Source organism: Phocoena sinus, chromosome 1 (genome assembly GCF_008692025.1).
Source record: "Phocoena sinus isolate mPhoSin1 chromosome 1, mPhoSin1.pri, whole genome shotgun sequence".
Lineage (NCBI taxonomy): Eukaryota > Metazoa > Chordata > Mammalia > Artiodactyla > Phocoenidae > Phocoena > Phocoena sinus.
In genome coordinates this window covers 108,161,228-108,177,626 of record NC_045763.1, presented here as the reverse complement: position 1 = coordinate 108,177,626, position 16,399 = coordinate 108,161,228, and the positions used below count along the sequence as shown (strand labels likewise).

At 39.9% G+C, this 16,399-nt stretch overlaps 1 protein-coding gene across 7 annotated transcripts in view; it reads right to left on the bottom strand.

The window, feature by feature from the left end:
• CHD1L (chromodomain helicase DNA binding protein 1 like) overlaps window positions 1–16,399 on the bottom strand; it is a 51,371-nt gene that overhangs the window by 21,897 nt on the left and 13,075 nt on the right. For 5 of the 7 annotated variants that reach the window (XR_004346208.1, XR_004346210.1, XM_032608432.1 and 2 more), the window contains exons 6-12: window positions 13,906–13,987; window positions 10,016–10,178; window positions 8,328–8,483; window positions 7,457–7,549; window positions 5,166–5,262; window positions 2,962–3,035; window positions 2,580–2,690 (exon numbers count right to left, since the gene is read on the bottom strand). Coding sequence is in view for 5 of the 7 variants with exons in the window: in XM_032608432.1 (XP_032464323.1) it covers window positions 2,580–2,690; window positions 2,962–3,035; window positions 5,166–5,262; window positions 7,457–7,549; window positions 8,328–8,483; window positions 10,016–10,178; window positions 13,906–13,987 (776 nt within the window). In the remaining 2 variants the exon portion in view is untranslated. Of the gene's footprint in view, window positions 1–2,579; window positions 2,691–2,961; window positions 3,036–5,165; window positions 5,263–7,456; window positions 7,550–8,327; window positions 8,484–10,015; window positions 13,988–16,399 lie in introns of all 7 variants that reach the window. The other 2 variants (XM_032608447.1, XM_032608454.1) reach the window with 2 other exon arrangements.

The window sequence follows — 16,399 nt, the reverse complement described above, 5'->3', positions numbered from 1 at the left end:
GACTGAAAGGAACAGAATGAGGGCAGCAGGGGCAAGGAGCAAAAGTGGGTACTTAAGTTCATGCCCTGAAGCCATCTTAAATCTCTTCTGTTTAAAAATCTTCATTGCAATTTGTTTAGAATCGTCTATAGAAAAGGCCACATGCTCTTTCAGAACCAGTTTTAAGTATGAGTGAGGTCTGCTGTGGGCAACATTAAGAGAAGAGCTCTTAACGTCCACTGCAAGGTACAACTAAGCAGTAAGACCCCCGATACAAGTTAATGAGAAGAGGGGATACGCCATTTATTACACTCCCAAGAGGAGCGGGGAAGCTACCTCCCTCTGACTGGAGAAAACTTCAGTTAAGTCTCTTCTGTATGTGTTTCCACATTAATCAAAGACAAGGTAACAAAACCAACCAAAGGACAAGAACACTCCCTGGGACAACTTTCCGGTCTTTCTTCAGCGCTGTAAGAAAAGGGCTGCGGAGGCTCCTTGGACTACAGGAATTAATTAAGAGAACCATGAAGGCAAATTACAGCCTTCTCTTTGATTAATGTGGAAACAAGTACAAAACTGACTCCCTCTTTGCAGGGTCGTTACAGCTCGTTGCTGAAACAAGCAAGCCTGAAACGGCTTGTTCCAAGAGCCAAAATTAAGGACTAACTTTTGAGACAGGCTACTGTCTCTATGCTGGATCTCAAGACAAGCCAGGCAGGAATATTCTAATTAAACCCTTCATATAAAATTAAAGTTGGAATAAAGAGATAATAAAGACTGTTTACTGCGAGATGCTAAATTATACTTAGTAATAATGATGGCTACCCGGGTGCTGTGCTTTACTCCTTGCCAGGCACTGTTTCAATAAGCACTTTACATATATTAACTCCTTTAATCCTCGCAACAATCCTATGAGCAGTTACTGTTATTATGCTCATTTTATAGATGTTGAAATGGAAGCACAGAGAGGTTAAGGGATTTACTGGAAGTTGCACAGCTGGAAAGAGAAAGTACCAGATTCGGTGCCACATGGTCTGGCTCCAGAGCCTATGCTTTTTACCCACTATTCCATAATACCTCCCAGGCACTTGTTTCATTAAAGTGTGCTCCCTAAAAATTTTCTTCTTCTTCTTGGGTTAATGTTGCCTAAGTTCAACTCTTCTTCATGAAGGGGTGATATTTTATAAATAAGTTGTAGCCAGACTTCTTTGGGACATATTCATGAGCTATCACTGCCACCTGGTGGCGATATGAATCAATCAGAAATATTTGAAAGTTGGAGGGAAACTGCTGAATAAATGATAATGATGCAAATCTACAGCTAAAAAGCAAGAGCAAACAGGACAGTGTTTGGAAAAGACTCATGTCCAGAACTGCTTTGGCTTCTAAAAGATCACTGTGTCTCAACTAATTCTGAGTACTCCAAGGAGATTAGCTGAAAAGCAGAGATCTCTTTCTTCCTAATTATAGACGTTTCAAACAATGCTGCTCTCTGAATATGAAGATGATGAAATCAGTAAAGCATAACTAGGGCTGTTTTCCCAACAGTGATGATGTTTGCCCTGATCCTTTCGGTCTCTCCTAAGTCTACTCCTGAGACAACTAATGACAGGAACAAATGGCTGAGATCCAGGGTGCAGTCGATGATCTTGGAAGCAAGTGGGGTCAAATGAATCTGACCAGATCTTCACAATACAGAGGTGAGACGTACACAGGCAGAACAATCTCCTTGTGGTCAAGGAGTATATCTAACACTTCTTTTTTATACCCTATAGTACTAGGCGCTTAATAAATGCTTACTAAGTAAGCCTGAACTCTCTTCTCATAAAGATATTGATCTCCCTTTATTTATAGAGGACACATATCCCTTCAGAGCTCCTGCATCTATTCCATCAAGATTTAGGTCCACAAAAAATAAAATAATGAAACTTAAGATTCTATGAGTTTAAAACTAACTTAAGGTCTGCTTGTTCCATGACATGAGAATAATTTCATCTCCAAGAGCTGATGTATTATTTAAAGAAATGAAAACATTCTGTAACTGGTAAAACACTATAAATGTCATGTATAATATTTTTAACAAGTTTATACAGGCAATGTTATAAATAATTCTAACAAGCTGGCAATTCCATTATCACATTTTTTAACACTAGATTTTTATTAAGCTTTTACAACACTATTCAAGAGCTACTTGTAGGAAGGACAACTAGTAGACAGGTTGCTATCTCATTTCATGGCTGGGAAGGTAAGCTGTCTCTATCAAATGTGACTAAAATTTTGCAGAAAATCATAGGAATCTTTCAGGATAATCCCAGGTCAATAGTCAAAGCAGATTAGAATTACTTTCCAATGACCCCAGGTTTTAGCCTTACTTCCTTGATGACATGAAAGCTTAGATCAGTTGGATAGAAAAGAACACCACACTAAAAGTCCAGCACCTGGATAAACTGATGTCATCTGCCTCAGTTCCCCCTTTTTTACACTCCTCAGTAATAACCTCACCTTTCAGAGAATTAAGGAAGAACATACTAATGGTTAGGACGTAAAGGTACCGTGTCACCCCTTATTTGTCTGCTTTGGTCAGTGTCTATGCGGCCTACCTGCCCTGGTACTCAGGAGAAAAATAAAGATGGGCTGCTGTCCAAAGTTCTTGATGGCCAGGTGTCTCTCTTCTCCTCTCACGGAGCCATCCACACGCTCATAGCTGTAGCCTTCACACAGAGGGAGAAAACAGAGAAACATTAACCATTTCCAAGTATTCTCTGTGGAATTAAACACTGTCAGCTCAAAACCAAATGCTAATTTGTCCCTTCTCATATACAGGCATGCCCCTACTGTAAGCAATCTTCCTTTGGTTCTGAATACTGTTCTTACACTGCTTTCCTCTGTAACAGCCCCACACCCCAGGTAACTCTTCAGGGGCCTATCTGGACTGTTAAAAGTCTAAAAGTCTTGAGCAATGTAGTGGTCAAGGGATGTCACCTCTATAATCCATGTAGTCTTGGAGAATATCCAACATCTGGGTCATTTGAGAGAAAAGTAAAACTCGATGGCCCCTGGCAAGAAAAAGAAAAGGAAAACTGCCAATTCTGATAGTATTTAAGGTGGGTTTCGCTCAGGTGACACTTACCAAAGAATGCAAGTTTATAAAGAAATGAAATACTGAAGCAGAAATATAAATGTCATAATCATTTACAGAGACTTCTTCAGTAATGCAAAATGCTTTATGTAAGGATATTAACTGCACATGTAGCTGTATCCTTAGAGCAGTTCTCAAACTAGAGTGGGGATATTCCCAGGAGCATGTGTCAATGCACCAGAGGGTGTAGGAAGACTGGATAACCAAGACACCTCTTTCTAGGATGTCAAATACTAAATGGAAAGAAATATACACTTTTAACAGCAAAATAAAAAAGATTTGTGAAGAGAAAAATGCAAAATTCAAATGTACAAAAAACAAAACAAAAATTGATAACCCTAAAGAGCTTGTGGTTGGCAATCTATATAGCTCTTCTCTACTTGGGGGTGAAAGTTACTATCCTTTCAATGTATAGCATTATTGGTTAAAAATTCTGAGAAACATCACTTTAGAGAAGCAAGGGGCAGGTGGCATCTCATATCCCATGTGATACATGAGAAAATTTATGTAGGGAGAGGAGAGAGGAAAGGAGGAGGTAAAATGGATTAAGTCAAGAACAAATTCAAGGGAATTCCCTGGCGGTCCAATGGTTAGGACTCTGTGCTTTCACTGCTGGTTGAGGAGCTAAGATCCCACAAGCTGCGCAGTACAACCAAAACAAAAAAACAAAGTCAAGCTTAGAGCCCCATGCTATCAGCCATTATCTGACCATCACAGAGAGTGAAGTGAGTCAAGACGAGAAAAACAAGTATCGCATATTAACAAATATATGTGGAATCTAGAAAAATGGTATAGATGATCTCATTGGCAAAGCAGAAATAGAGACACAGACGTAGAGAACAAACATATGGACACCAAGGGGGGAAAGGGAGGGGTGGGATGAATTGGAAGATTGGGATTGACATATATACACTATTGATACTATGTATAAAGTAGATAACTAATGAAAAAGAAAAAAAGTTTGTGTAAACAAAGAAGCACAGCACTGTCAAAACAACATTCTCATTAGGAAAGCTAATTTAATCTGATTTTGCAATGGGTGTAGATGAACAATTATGAACAACTCCTTCAAGACTCTAGCCCCAGATTGGTAGAAATCGCACTGAACTTAAAATTGAGGACCTCAGTTCTAATCCCATCTCTGTCATTTGCTAGCTGTGGTGGCCTCAGACAAGCCACACAACTTCTCTGGGCCTGTTTCATCACCTGTGAAAGGAAAAGGTTGGAGAGAAGATATTTACAGGTCCTTCTCCAACACTAAGACACTTAGAGTAGATACATCATAGCCAATAAAATATAGTAAGATGTGCAGTTATTTGACTTGCACATTCCTAATGCTGGACAGTTTTGCCAAATCTGAGGTTTTAGGTTGGTTCAGGCCTTCTTGGGTCAGTTGTCCCTAAGGGATAACTTTGAAATCCTTGGGAAACTAGGATTTTTCTAGACTCCTCTGTCCCTCTGGGGATCAGAAAGATCAGATACAGGCTGGACACCAGACCACTGAACACTTAGCAGAACCTGTAAAGGCTCCAGAAGTGACTTGGTCATCCGATGCCCGACCCATGTCTCAGGGAAAGAGTCCCCAAGTTCTCCCTGGGTTCAAACCAAGCCCCACAGTTAACAGAAGTAAATATTTACTAAGCACTGATTATGTGCCAATTCAATGCAAGGTACCAGCAGGAAATGAAACAAGAAATGCTTGATGTTATCTCTGTCCCTGTGGAACTAAATATAGCTGGAGTGAGATGGTTAATATACAGCAATTAACCAGACAGCAGATTAAGGCAGCACATTGCCAAGCACTGGATTAGGATCCTAAGTGCTGTATGAAATCAGGAAAGGAAAGGATGATTATGGAGGGGATGGTGTGGGATGGGATGGAATGGAATGGCGGGGGCGGCGGTTGTAGTTGCAGAGAAGATGGAACCTGAATCAGGGTCTTGAAAAAAGGAGAATTGGGATTAGTCTCAAGAAACCAGTGAGTTGTTCCTTATTCTGGTTTTAACAGTCACCAGCTCAGAGCAGAAAATATGAAACTACCACCTACTTGGAATACAGGAATGCCAGCAGCTTATCCAGAAGGTGAAGTTTCCCACTGGCCTCTATCAGGTGACCTCCAATTTCAAAAGGCTCTGGTTCCACACCTGGAAAAGAAAGAACGCACTCCCCGTAAATGTATCCCCAGTCAGGGCAGACTGAACAGAAAAGCCAATAGCCGAGGCTACAGAGAGGCCAAGCTCCTTCTAACTGATAAAGGGCCCAAGTCTCATATCTCTTTGAGGCATTTCATAATTATTTTTTACATGATGATCTCAGCACTGCCTAACATCAATCACAGAGCCTGGCACACCCAATATGCCTAAGAAATGTTTACCCAAGGAAGAAACCCACTCTTTAGGAAGCTGATGCTAAAGACCAAAGAGACCCAAAATTGAAATCTTCAGGCTCTCACTCTAGAAAACAAATCAAGAAATAGGCTTAGATGTATAAATGAGTCATTCTCAAGGTGGGGATAGTAGAATAACCTGGAGGGCTTCCTTCAAAATCTACATGTTCCCAATGCACCATCTCTTAAAAAAAAAAGCTCTGATATGCACCTAATTAAGATTCTGTGACATTTTAAAACAATTCATACTGCTACTTGGCAAAGACTTCCTTAAGATGACTTGGCAAACCCTCCACACTGATCCTATCAATAACAGAGCCCTCAGAGCCACAAAAAGTCTGGAATGGTCCCAAAGGCTACCAATCAGAGTGAATTTAAAAAAAAAATTTTTTTTGAATGAACATGAAAACACTACATATCAAAATGTATAGAATGCAACTAAAGTAGCACTTAAGAGGGAAATTTACAGACATCCATAAGATGAAAGGGAAGCAGCAAAGGAGGCTGAGAAGGAGCAGATGTAAGGCAGGTGGAAAAGCGAGACAAAGTATTGTCCCAGAAGCCAAAGGATAAAGGTGTCTCAAGACGCAATCAATTACGTCAAGGTTTTGAGAGATTAATTAAAATGTGAACTGACAACTATTGGTTGAGCCACTCAGAGACCACTGGTGAACTAGGAATGGTAGTGATAAAAGGCTCAACAAGTGGGTTCAAGACCAAGGGGCATCCAATCATAAAGAAATGATCAGATAATGATTCACTTTGTTATAGAGCAGAAACTAACACAACGCTGTAAAGCAATTATACTCCGATAAAGATGTTAAAAAAAAAGAAATGATCAGATAAATTCAGATTATGAGACATCCCATAAAACAACCTGCCCTGATTCTTCAAAACTATAAGTGAATTAAATTTTTAAAAAACGACAAAAAGGGGTTCCCTGGTGGCACAGTGGTTGAGAGTCCGCCTGCCGATGCAGGGGACATGGGTTTGTGCCCCAGTCTGGGAAGATCCCACATGCCGCGGAGCAGCTGGGCCCGTGAGCCATGGCCGCTGAGCCCGCACATCCGAAGCCTGTGCTCCGCAACGGGAGAGGCCACAACAGCGAGAGGCCCGCGTACCGCAAAAAAAAAAAAAAGACAAATGCAATGCTTGATCTATGACTAGATCTTGAATTTAAAAAAAAGACAGACACGAGACAGATTCACAGGAGAGAAGTATACACATTATTTCCCATAAGTTTTTACATGACACAGGGAGCTCTCCTAAGGAAATGAAGAAAGACCCAGAAAAGTGGCAAAATTTAAACACTTTTCTATTGTGCTGAACAAAGAGAGGCAATTGTGAAAAAGGAACCACACTATGTGGGAAAGGCTAAGGAGAATGAGAATTGTGCTTAACGAGGCCTATTTGTACAGAATAGAGAATTTGTACAGAGAATGAGAGCATTCTCCAATTTCTGCCTTTGAGTATAACGATGTCACTCTCCTCCCAACAAAGGGAGGAGGTCTTCATGGTGGGAGGGGATGGGGGATGGATATGTTATCCTTTCTGCACCTGCTGTTTTGGGGGTTGGATTGTTTGTTTCATTTTTGCTGTTGTTTCTTTTTTAAGTGTCCGTAGCTCAAAACAATAAAAAAATGTAAATCAGATAATGTCACTCCTCTGATTAAAATTCTCCTGTGTTTTCCCATTGTATCTAAAACAAAAATAAAATTACTTTAAAAAAAGAAAAGAAAAAAGAAAACAAAGTCATAAGGGATGTTTAGGAGACAACTGAAGAAATCTGAATATGAACAATACATAAGATAATATCAACATGAAACATTAACAGGAGAAAATGGGGGGAAATAGACAGTAAGTATAGGCAAATCTTTTGAAGAATTCTGCTGTGAAGTTGGCCACAGAAATGACAACAAAAAGTAATGTGGGAAAAAAGGGCACTGCCTCACCATCAAATAAATATGGGTGATCCACACACTTTCGAAGCTGGGACAAGACATTCTGAAGTTTAACTTTCTTTGCCATCTCATTTTCAAACGCGTCTGAAATTTTAAAGAGAGAGAGAGAGAGAGAGAGATGGACTACTGGAAAACAACAGAAAAAACCCTCTAAGTTTCCATACATAACCTTACTCATTTCAATAATATATCTTTCAAACCTATATTAACTTCCCAAATTTCACTGGATCGCATTAAGAATTAATAGCACATCGATATAACGTTTTCTTAACCATCACCTTGTTTCAAGAAAGAAGCCTAACTATAAAACAAACTCGGGGGTACTTTGTTACTCTTTTGCAGAATTCTAAATTTCCTTCTTCATCTGCTATTCTGGAGCCAAGGGACAAAACAGTGCAAATTAAGAGATCTGTCTATCCCTATCTCTCCCTTCCCAGTCCCGATTCCTTCCAGAGAGTACTGTGCTGGCCAAAAAGTTCATTCGGGTAACGTCTTACAGAAAAACCCAAATGAACTTTCTGGCCAACCCAATATGATTTAACCGAAACGTTTTGCAATGTGTTAAATATGTGTCAGGATAGGAAAATGAAAGGCATGACTGGGACACCTAGAAGAGTTTGCTTAACTAAAGGCAATAAAGAAAACCAGGAGCAGGGGGATGGGGAGGAAATTTCACAAATGCACCAACCAATAAAGTCTGAGTTATATTAAAGATACTCTGCAGCTGACCCGAATATTATTCAGAATACAAAATTCCATCCCATAGTCTTGCTATACAAAGTGAGTGTGATTATAAAATATTTCCTTGCATGCAAATCACATCCTCATTTAGTTTCTAAATGGACAAGTGCCCTCTGATTACCTAGGTCTTTCATCAAAATGGCCTTGTAGTATTTTTTCTGCAGCGCTGACATGCCATGGTATATCACTACTTCCGTCTTCTTGGGAAGCTCTGTGGCTACCTCAGCTTTCACTCGCCTCAGCAGAAATGGCTGCAAGAGTTTGTATAGTTCACTTGCTGTATGAGGGAAACACACACACACACACAAGTAGTGTGGGACAAAAGCAAGACCAAGGCAATGAATTACTAGAGAACATACAACAGTTTTCCTTTTTTTTTTTTTTTTTTTTTTCGGTATGCAGACCTCTCACTGTTGTGGCCTCTCCCGTTGCGGAGCGCAGGCTCAGCGGCCATGGCTCACGGGCCCAGCCGCTCTGCGGCATGTGGGATCTTCCCGGTCCGGGGCACGAACCCGTGTCCCCTGCATCGGCAGGTGGACTCTCAACCACTGCGCCACCAGGGAAGCTCACAACAGTTTATTTTTGTTTCTCATTTTCATGCCAATTCTGGGTTCTAGGCCAGCACGGTAATTTTTCATAGTGTTTCTTCCTTATTGGGTTCTTCTTTCCAGCTCCTTCTGATTCTTACTAATAATTTCATTTGCATAGAGCTAGTCTGTTTCCAGGATACTTCTGCATTTGATCAGCATAACAGCTCAGAAATATAGGGCAATAGGTAATATTGTCTCTATCTGTATAACTAAGTTAAGTGAAGCTCAGAGGAATTAAACCCCTTATCCAAAGTCACATAGCTGGCTCTAATGTTGCTAGCACTCAAACTTAGTTCTTTGACTTCAACGCCCTTGTTCCTTCCCCAGCTGTTGTGAACTTCAAAAACTAGCCTAAATTGGAATTCCACTGCATGTAGGATTGCCAGATATGGCAAATAAAAATACAAGTGCCCAGTTAAATTTGAATTTGATAAACAAATAATTTTTTTAATATCAGTATGTTCTGTGTAATATTTGACTGGGTGTCATATATTTTATCTAGCAACCCTAAACATGGGAACAATCAGAGCAGGTTCCCCAGGTAAATTTCAGCCTGTGGTGTGGGGATCTCTGCTGTGAGGAGCCTTTCCAACTCACACTCACCTAGTAGATACATACCCACTAGTTGGCATGCCTACCACTTGCTTTGAATAATCATCCTGGGATAATATCACAGAGATAGACAGGACAATCCTATGAGGCAGGGGGGCAAAGGTACAAGAGGAAGACTACAAATGGTGACTGTACAAACAAGGAAGGCTTCCCCCTGTACTTCCACCACCATCCATCCCAGACTTTTGGTTTTGGTGCAGCGTTAAAAGAAACACCAGTGCTGTGGAAAGCTGAATGACAGTTTCAGACTATAGCACCCATGTACTTTTCTGCCTCAGGGAGTAGCGTGAGAAGTTAACAATGTCCTTATAGAAATTACATGTTGGAAAAAAAAGGTCTGCAAATCAGCAGATATTATTTCTTCTGAAAATGACCCAAATAAGTGCGACTATAGAATCATGTAACAAACGAGTAAGAGAGTCATGAATAGCAGGAGTTGGGAACAGCAGGAGGGCTCTGACATCACCTTACCTTTGTGCGGCTCTGTATCTCCCCGGAAGGTGTCCTCTGTTTATCGATTCTCTTTCTTTTCTGTCTATAACCCTTATGCACTAGGGAAGTCTCTGGGCCAGACCTCTTGGGCATGATTTGTAAGAAGGGAACTTACCTGACTCAGACTCTTTCTCAATATCCTGGTAACGCTGAATGAAATCTTCCACCTGCTCCTTGGAAAAGAGATCAGGCTCCACAAAACTGAGGAGAGAGTAGAGCTCTCGAAGGCTGTTCTGGATGGGAGTTCCGGTCAACAGGAGACTGAAGACGACTGAAAACTCAAATATATAAATAAAGAAAGTGAAAAATCCATAACCCTGGAAAGCAAGACTGAGTTACCCATCACAGCCTTTACAAAGAGAGGCATGATTTAATGAAATGACTAAAGGGACATGAAATCAGAAGGCTCAGGTTCAAAATGTATATAACTGTTTGATGTAGGAAATAATACCTCTTCAATTTCGACTGTAAGAAAGGGTAATAATCCTGTGAAGGAGATACCATTATAAGGTAAGTAAAATCATATTTTGAACGCTAAAGTACTGCATGAGTATTGAATATGGGTACTGTTATTCAATCTATGTGGGAATTCAAACACACATCATATACCCAAGCAGTCTGAGAAGCCCAAAGCAATAGCAGCAGGACCCACCACTATAAGCAAGAAGCAAGAATATCTCTTTTAAAAGAATGTCCTTTTGTAAAACTTTACAGGTGCAGCCAATGCAAGGCATCAAGACTTCTGGACATTTCTGGACCATATAGAGTCCAAAATGGAAACAAACTCTTTAAATTTTGAGCAAAAGATGGGAACACCAAGAATAATAGACTAATGAAGTAAAAGGTTAGGAAAAACAATAACAACAGATATTAGGTAAAGCAAAGGACAACCTCTGAACTAACATTAACAAGAACTTAGACCACTTGAGTTAAATAATACAGCACCAAGAGAAAGCCATATCCTATGTATATATGTTAAACATCAAAATACATTATGTATGAGTGTATGTATCTATATAGATACACATATACACTGTACTTTGATATTTAAAGTAATATATTTTTATTTTTTAAACAATATATATGCATATTTATGTTTGGGTATACACAGCACTGCAAAGGATGTGGCAGCATATACACCAAATGTTAACATATGCAGTGGAGTAGGATTTTTGGTAGCATTCACTTTTCTTCTTGTGTTTCTGTATTTTGATTTGGGAGGGGGTCATAAGAAGATACTGCTTTTGGGAATTCCCCAGCAGTCCAGTGGTTAGGACTCCGTGCTTTCACTGCCAAGGGTGCAGGTTTAATCCCTGGTCAGGGAACTAAGATCCCACAAGCCACACAGTGCGGCCAAAAATTTTAAAAATTAAATTAAATTAAAAAAAGGAGACAATGCTTTTGAAATAAGAAAAGGTGATAAATGAAACGACACAATCAATTAAAATTGATTTCAAAATCTTTTTTGGGGGGGCACTCTCCCTTTTTTCGTTTCTTTTTAAATTGTCTAATCAATGTCCATTCATGCCTGCTCTGCTTGTAGGACAGTGTTTTCATAGTAGTTCAACAATAAAGGTTTCCAATAACCAAATCACATTTTTAAAATATGTGCTCACCAAGCAAAGAACTAAAGTGACTAAAATAATGAGGTCAACAAAGATAATCAAGGTTGTCAGTCACTAAAATCAACTTACACTATCACATGAGTTAACATTTTTATTCAAAGCAGTGTCCATCTTGGCATCAAAACTTATACTCGGGAAAAAAAAAAAAAAAGAAGTCCAGAGATGGGGCTTCCCTGGTGGCACAGTGGCTAAGAATCTGCCTGCCAATGCAGGGGACATGGGTTCAAGCCCTGGTCCAGGAAGATCCCACATGCCTCAGAGCAACTAAGCCCGCGTGCCACAACTACTGAAGCCCACACACCTAGAGCCCTTGCTCCGCAACAAGAGAAGCCACTGCAATGAGAAGCCCGTGCAATGCAACAAAGAGTAACCCTCCCTTCGCAGCAACTAGAGAAAGCCCGCGCACAGCAACGAAGACCCAACGCAGCCAAATACAAATAAATAAATAAATTTATAAAAAAAAAAAAAGTCCGGAGACAATTTGTTTGTGTACAATATTTTGTAAACATTTTTGTATAAAATATTTTGCAAATATTTTCTACATTATTAAAATATTCTTCTGCATAACTTTTCATGGCAGCCTTACTTTGTAAGTGTACTATATGCATAAATTGTATAACCAATTCCTTATATTCACGTTTAGGTTGCTTCCAACTTTTACAAACAAGCTCAAAACACCATTAGGAAGGAGGAAAAGGCACTACCCTTCTCCCCACCAATCAATAAATGTGAGTAATCAGATACAGAGAGCAGACTTGTGGTTGCCAAGGGGAAGGGGGGTGGGGGAGGGATAGATTGGGAGTTTGGAATTAGCAGATACAAACTATTACACATAGAATCGATAAACAACAAGTTCCTACTGCATAAAACAGGGAACTCTATTCAATATCCTGTAATAAACCATAACGGAAGAGAAAAAAAATTAAAATTATTAAAATGAGTGTTTTTTTCTGACCAACTAGTTGTCTGCAATTCAAACCTCACCTAAAAAGGAATACTTAGATGATGCAGAACAATTTCCTCACTTAGCCCCTCTGAGCCTTAGTTTCCTTATGAGTAAGAAGAAGAGGCTCTGGAACCGGCAACAGACTTTAGCTTCCCCCACTCCAAGCTCAGGGTCCTTTTACTACACCTGCTTCTCTTCTCCCATAGTAAATCAGTAAACTGGCACGGTAGTTTATGAAGCAGTCTCTTATAAGGTTAGGTGCCAGGATATGACAACCTCTTGGGAAAGAGATACTGTTATGAGTCCCTAAAAAGAACGTAAAGGACACTACAGAGCAGAGGGGCCCCCACTAATGGACAGCAATCTTTGAGACTGTGCTAATAATAGACAGTGGCCATATCTGCATTAACACGAAAAACTGCAACTTTTAGCCAATAAATATAGAATTAAAACCTAAGACTTTCTCCAGAAGACCTCTAAATTTATTAATTGATCTATTTTAGGATAGGGACCAAAATTCAGTGACAGTCCCAGACATTCACACGTGGGGGTCTCATGAACGAATAAGCCTTTACTAGGTCAACAAGGAGAAGGGCACTTCATACTCACAAGCTGTTCCACTGGCTCCTCAGAAAAGAGGGCATATCTAGGGCTACAATGACATTTCTCATCTATTTTGCCGGAATGGTGCCAGAGATTAAGAGAATGAAATAAGATCAAGGGTGTCATACTCAAAAGTATGACAAAGACAGGAGAGATTGGAGGGACTATTCAACGGTGTGAAATCAGTCTCTTCACGACTCCGTAAACTGTCAAATTTTTTAAACAGGTAAATGGGGGAGGGGTACAATATGTCAGATATGTTTGTTACTGCAGACAGAAAAACTACAGTAAGATTATTTTTAAAGAAATTGCCTCTTTGAAGAAGATCAAAAAGATAGTTGAGGGCTTCCCTGGTGGCGCAGTGGTTGAGAGTCCGCCTGCCGATGCAGGGGACATGGGTTCATGCCCCGGTCTGGGAAGATCCCACATGCTGCAGAGCAGCTGGGCCCATGAGCCATGGCCGCTGAGCCTGCGCATCCAGAGCCCGTGCTCCGCAACAGGAGAGGCCACAACAGGGAGAGGCCCGCGTACCGCAAAAAAAAAAAAAAAAAAAAAGACAAGTTGAAACATTTCCAAAAATACAATGTATTTTCCTGGGGTAGACTCTTACTCATTTGATAACCAGATTTTAGTAAACATCACCTCCTGTGTAAAAGACAAGAGGAAGAAGTTAAGCCATATTAAGTACTACTTGTCACCATAAATGTTCACTGAGCCCTGCAGAAATCTCACTGAAAAAAAATATTTCAACTGAATTGGCTTTATACAGGACTAAACTAATATTTTTTAAAAGGGAGTTATATAAAAGCTAAGAGTATCCTGGGAGTTTACCTCTGAAAGTGTCTTATGCAGCAAGGAGCTTTGGTTTTTCAACCTGTGAGCTTCATCCACAACAAGAACACTCCAAGGGAAGCTGTGAGGGAAAAATCCAAGCTTTCAGTTTTATGTAACTCAAACATATACCTCACAACCAAAAGTCTTACTACAAAACCATGACTATTGCTAGGAAGACTAATAGCAAGTCCATTCTATTAGAAACACACCCAAATTGCCTTCTTATCTGAGAGCTAACCATGTACATAAGACAATCTGGATAAGGTAGTAAAATTAAGGAAATTTATGGGAAAGATCTGTGCATTGAAGGCAGAAAGAAAGGAGTTGGAGACATAAAGCAAAAGAAAACACTTATGACCACCTACTATGTGCCAGACACTCAGCTTGGGGCTTGAGGTATGTTATTTAAACCAAAAATATAAAGTAAGCAGACATTATTGCGCCCATTTTACCAACACAGACTAAAGCTCAGAAAGATAGATGACTTGGTCAAGGTCATAAAGCTAGTATGAGGCAGAACTGAGCTTCAGACCCAGAAGAAAAGCCAAGAGACACTGGTGTCACAGTAGCTAAAAGAGTATGATTTTAAGATGGGGACGTGGTGAACAGGATCAAATGTTACACAGTAGGATACATCATTGTCTCTGTTAATGTGGCAGTCGTTGGTAGCCGTGCCGGAGCACTTCTGCAGCATAACAGTTACGACCACAAACTCTCAAGAGGCTGTAGTCATAAAAGCACATCCTCTGCATATACTCCTGGGAAGCTGTTTTTCCCACCAAAAAAATTCAAAATATGGAAAAATATGTATGTATGAATATGTTCCAAGCTCCATTATTTAAAACAGCAAAAAAATTGAAAATAATAATAATAGGTCCAATAATGGGTGACGAAATACAGCATTTTAAATGATAAATATGATTATGTTACAATATACAGGCCTCTATAACTAAAAAAGGTATTATATATCTTTTTCACAAATGTGAAAAACATGCAAAAGATAATAAAGTGGAAGTTATAAGGTTTTTAACTTTTTATTTCATTTGTAAACATTCTATACTGCCATTACATTATTTTTATACTTAAAAAACTAAATGTATATACAAGTAAAGCAGAATATTGGGAAGACAGTAGGTATGGAAATAAAAATCCCTCAAATATTAGAGGAAGATATTGAGCAGAGGTTGGCCTTACGAGGAGGAAGCCTTCTTCTTCTGAGGCCACAAAGAAAATCCAAAAAACGGGTAAAAATCCAGCAGGAATTGGGATCATTCCTGCTGGGTAGCAAGACCAGGGGCTGCACTGAAGGATAACAAAGAATAAGAGTGCAACTGATGTTGGACACTGGTCACGAGATAAGGTGTGAAAGCAGCTGCAGTACAGTGCCTGGCTCCTGTCTGAATTAGCATTCAAAATAAATTAGGTATTAACCTATTAAGATTATTATGCCATTATTAAGGTACTAAGAACTAGATATTCAGGTTTTTACACACCGCAAGCATCCAATAAAAAGTGTATTCAATGAAACAGACTTCAGGGAGGTGGATCTGGGCTCAGTGAAAGAAGGAGGTCAAGTCACTCATCAAAGGACATGCCAAGGGATGTTCCCTGGAGAGGATGAGGCAGAGGGAATTCCAGCACTGAACAGAAAGTAGGACAAAGTAACTTCTAGTCCCCTTGATCCAAAGATTTTGTAAGTCTGCTGTCAAAAAATTTTCTGATTTTTCATATTGTTACACGCACAGCCTCAGCTCTCTATGACAAGCCTCTTTAGGGCAAAGATTACATTACACTCCCTGGCTGTTCTCAGAGTGTGCAGTACAGTAATACAAAGTATAACTTTGCCAAATACATGAACCTAGTTGCAGGGCAGGAATAAAGAGGCAGACACAGAGAATGGACTTGAGGACACGGGGTGGGAGGGGGAAGCTGGGGCGAAGTGAGAGTAGCATTGACATAATATACACTACCGAATGTAAAATAGTTAGCTAGTGGGAAGCAGCAGCATAGCACAGGGAGATCAGCCTGGTGCTTCGCGATGACCTAGAGGGGTGGGATAGGGAGGGTGGGAGGGAGGCTCAAGAGGGAGGGAATATGGGGACATGTGTGTGCATACGGCTGATTCACTTTGGTGTGCAACAGAACCTAACACAGTACTGTGAAACAACTACACTCCCATAAAGATCTATTAAAAAAAAAAGAACAAATCCGTGTTCTTAGAGTTCATACTAAGTAAACATTATAGATGTCTCTTTACTATTTAGGTTCTTAAATTCACCTGGAATGGATTGAAGGCAGATGATCTAATATAGAAAGACTGTATTTCTGCTGAAAATGTGAAACTCCAGTGTACCTAGATACTTTGTAAAGCTCTCTTATAAAGAAGCTCCCCAGCACTGAGTGGTGGGTTTGGATGTCTGCTTTGCAATTTACTAGCAATGTGCCCTGGGATGGGTCACCTAATCTCTTACCTTTCTCATCTATAAAACAG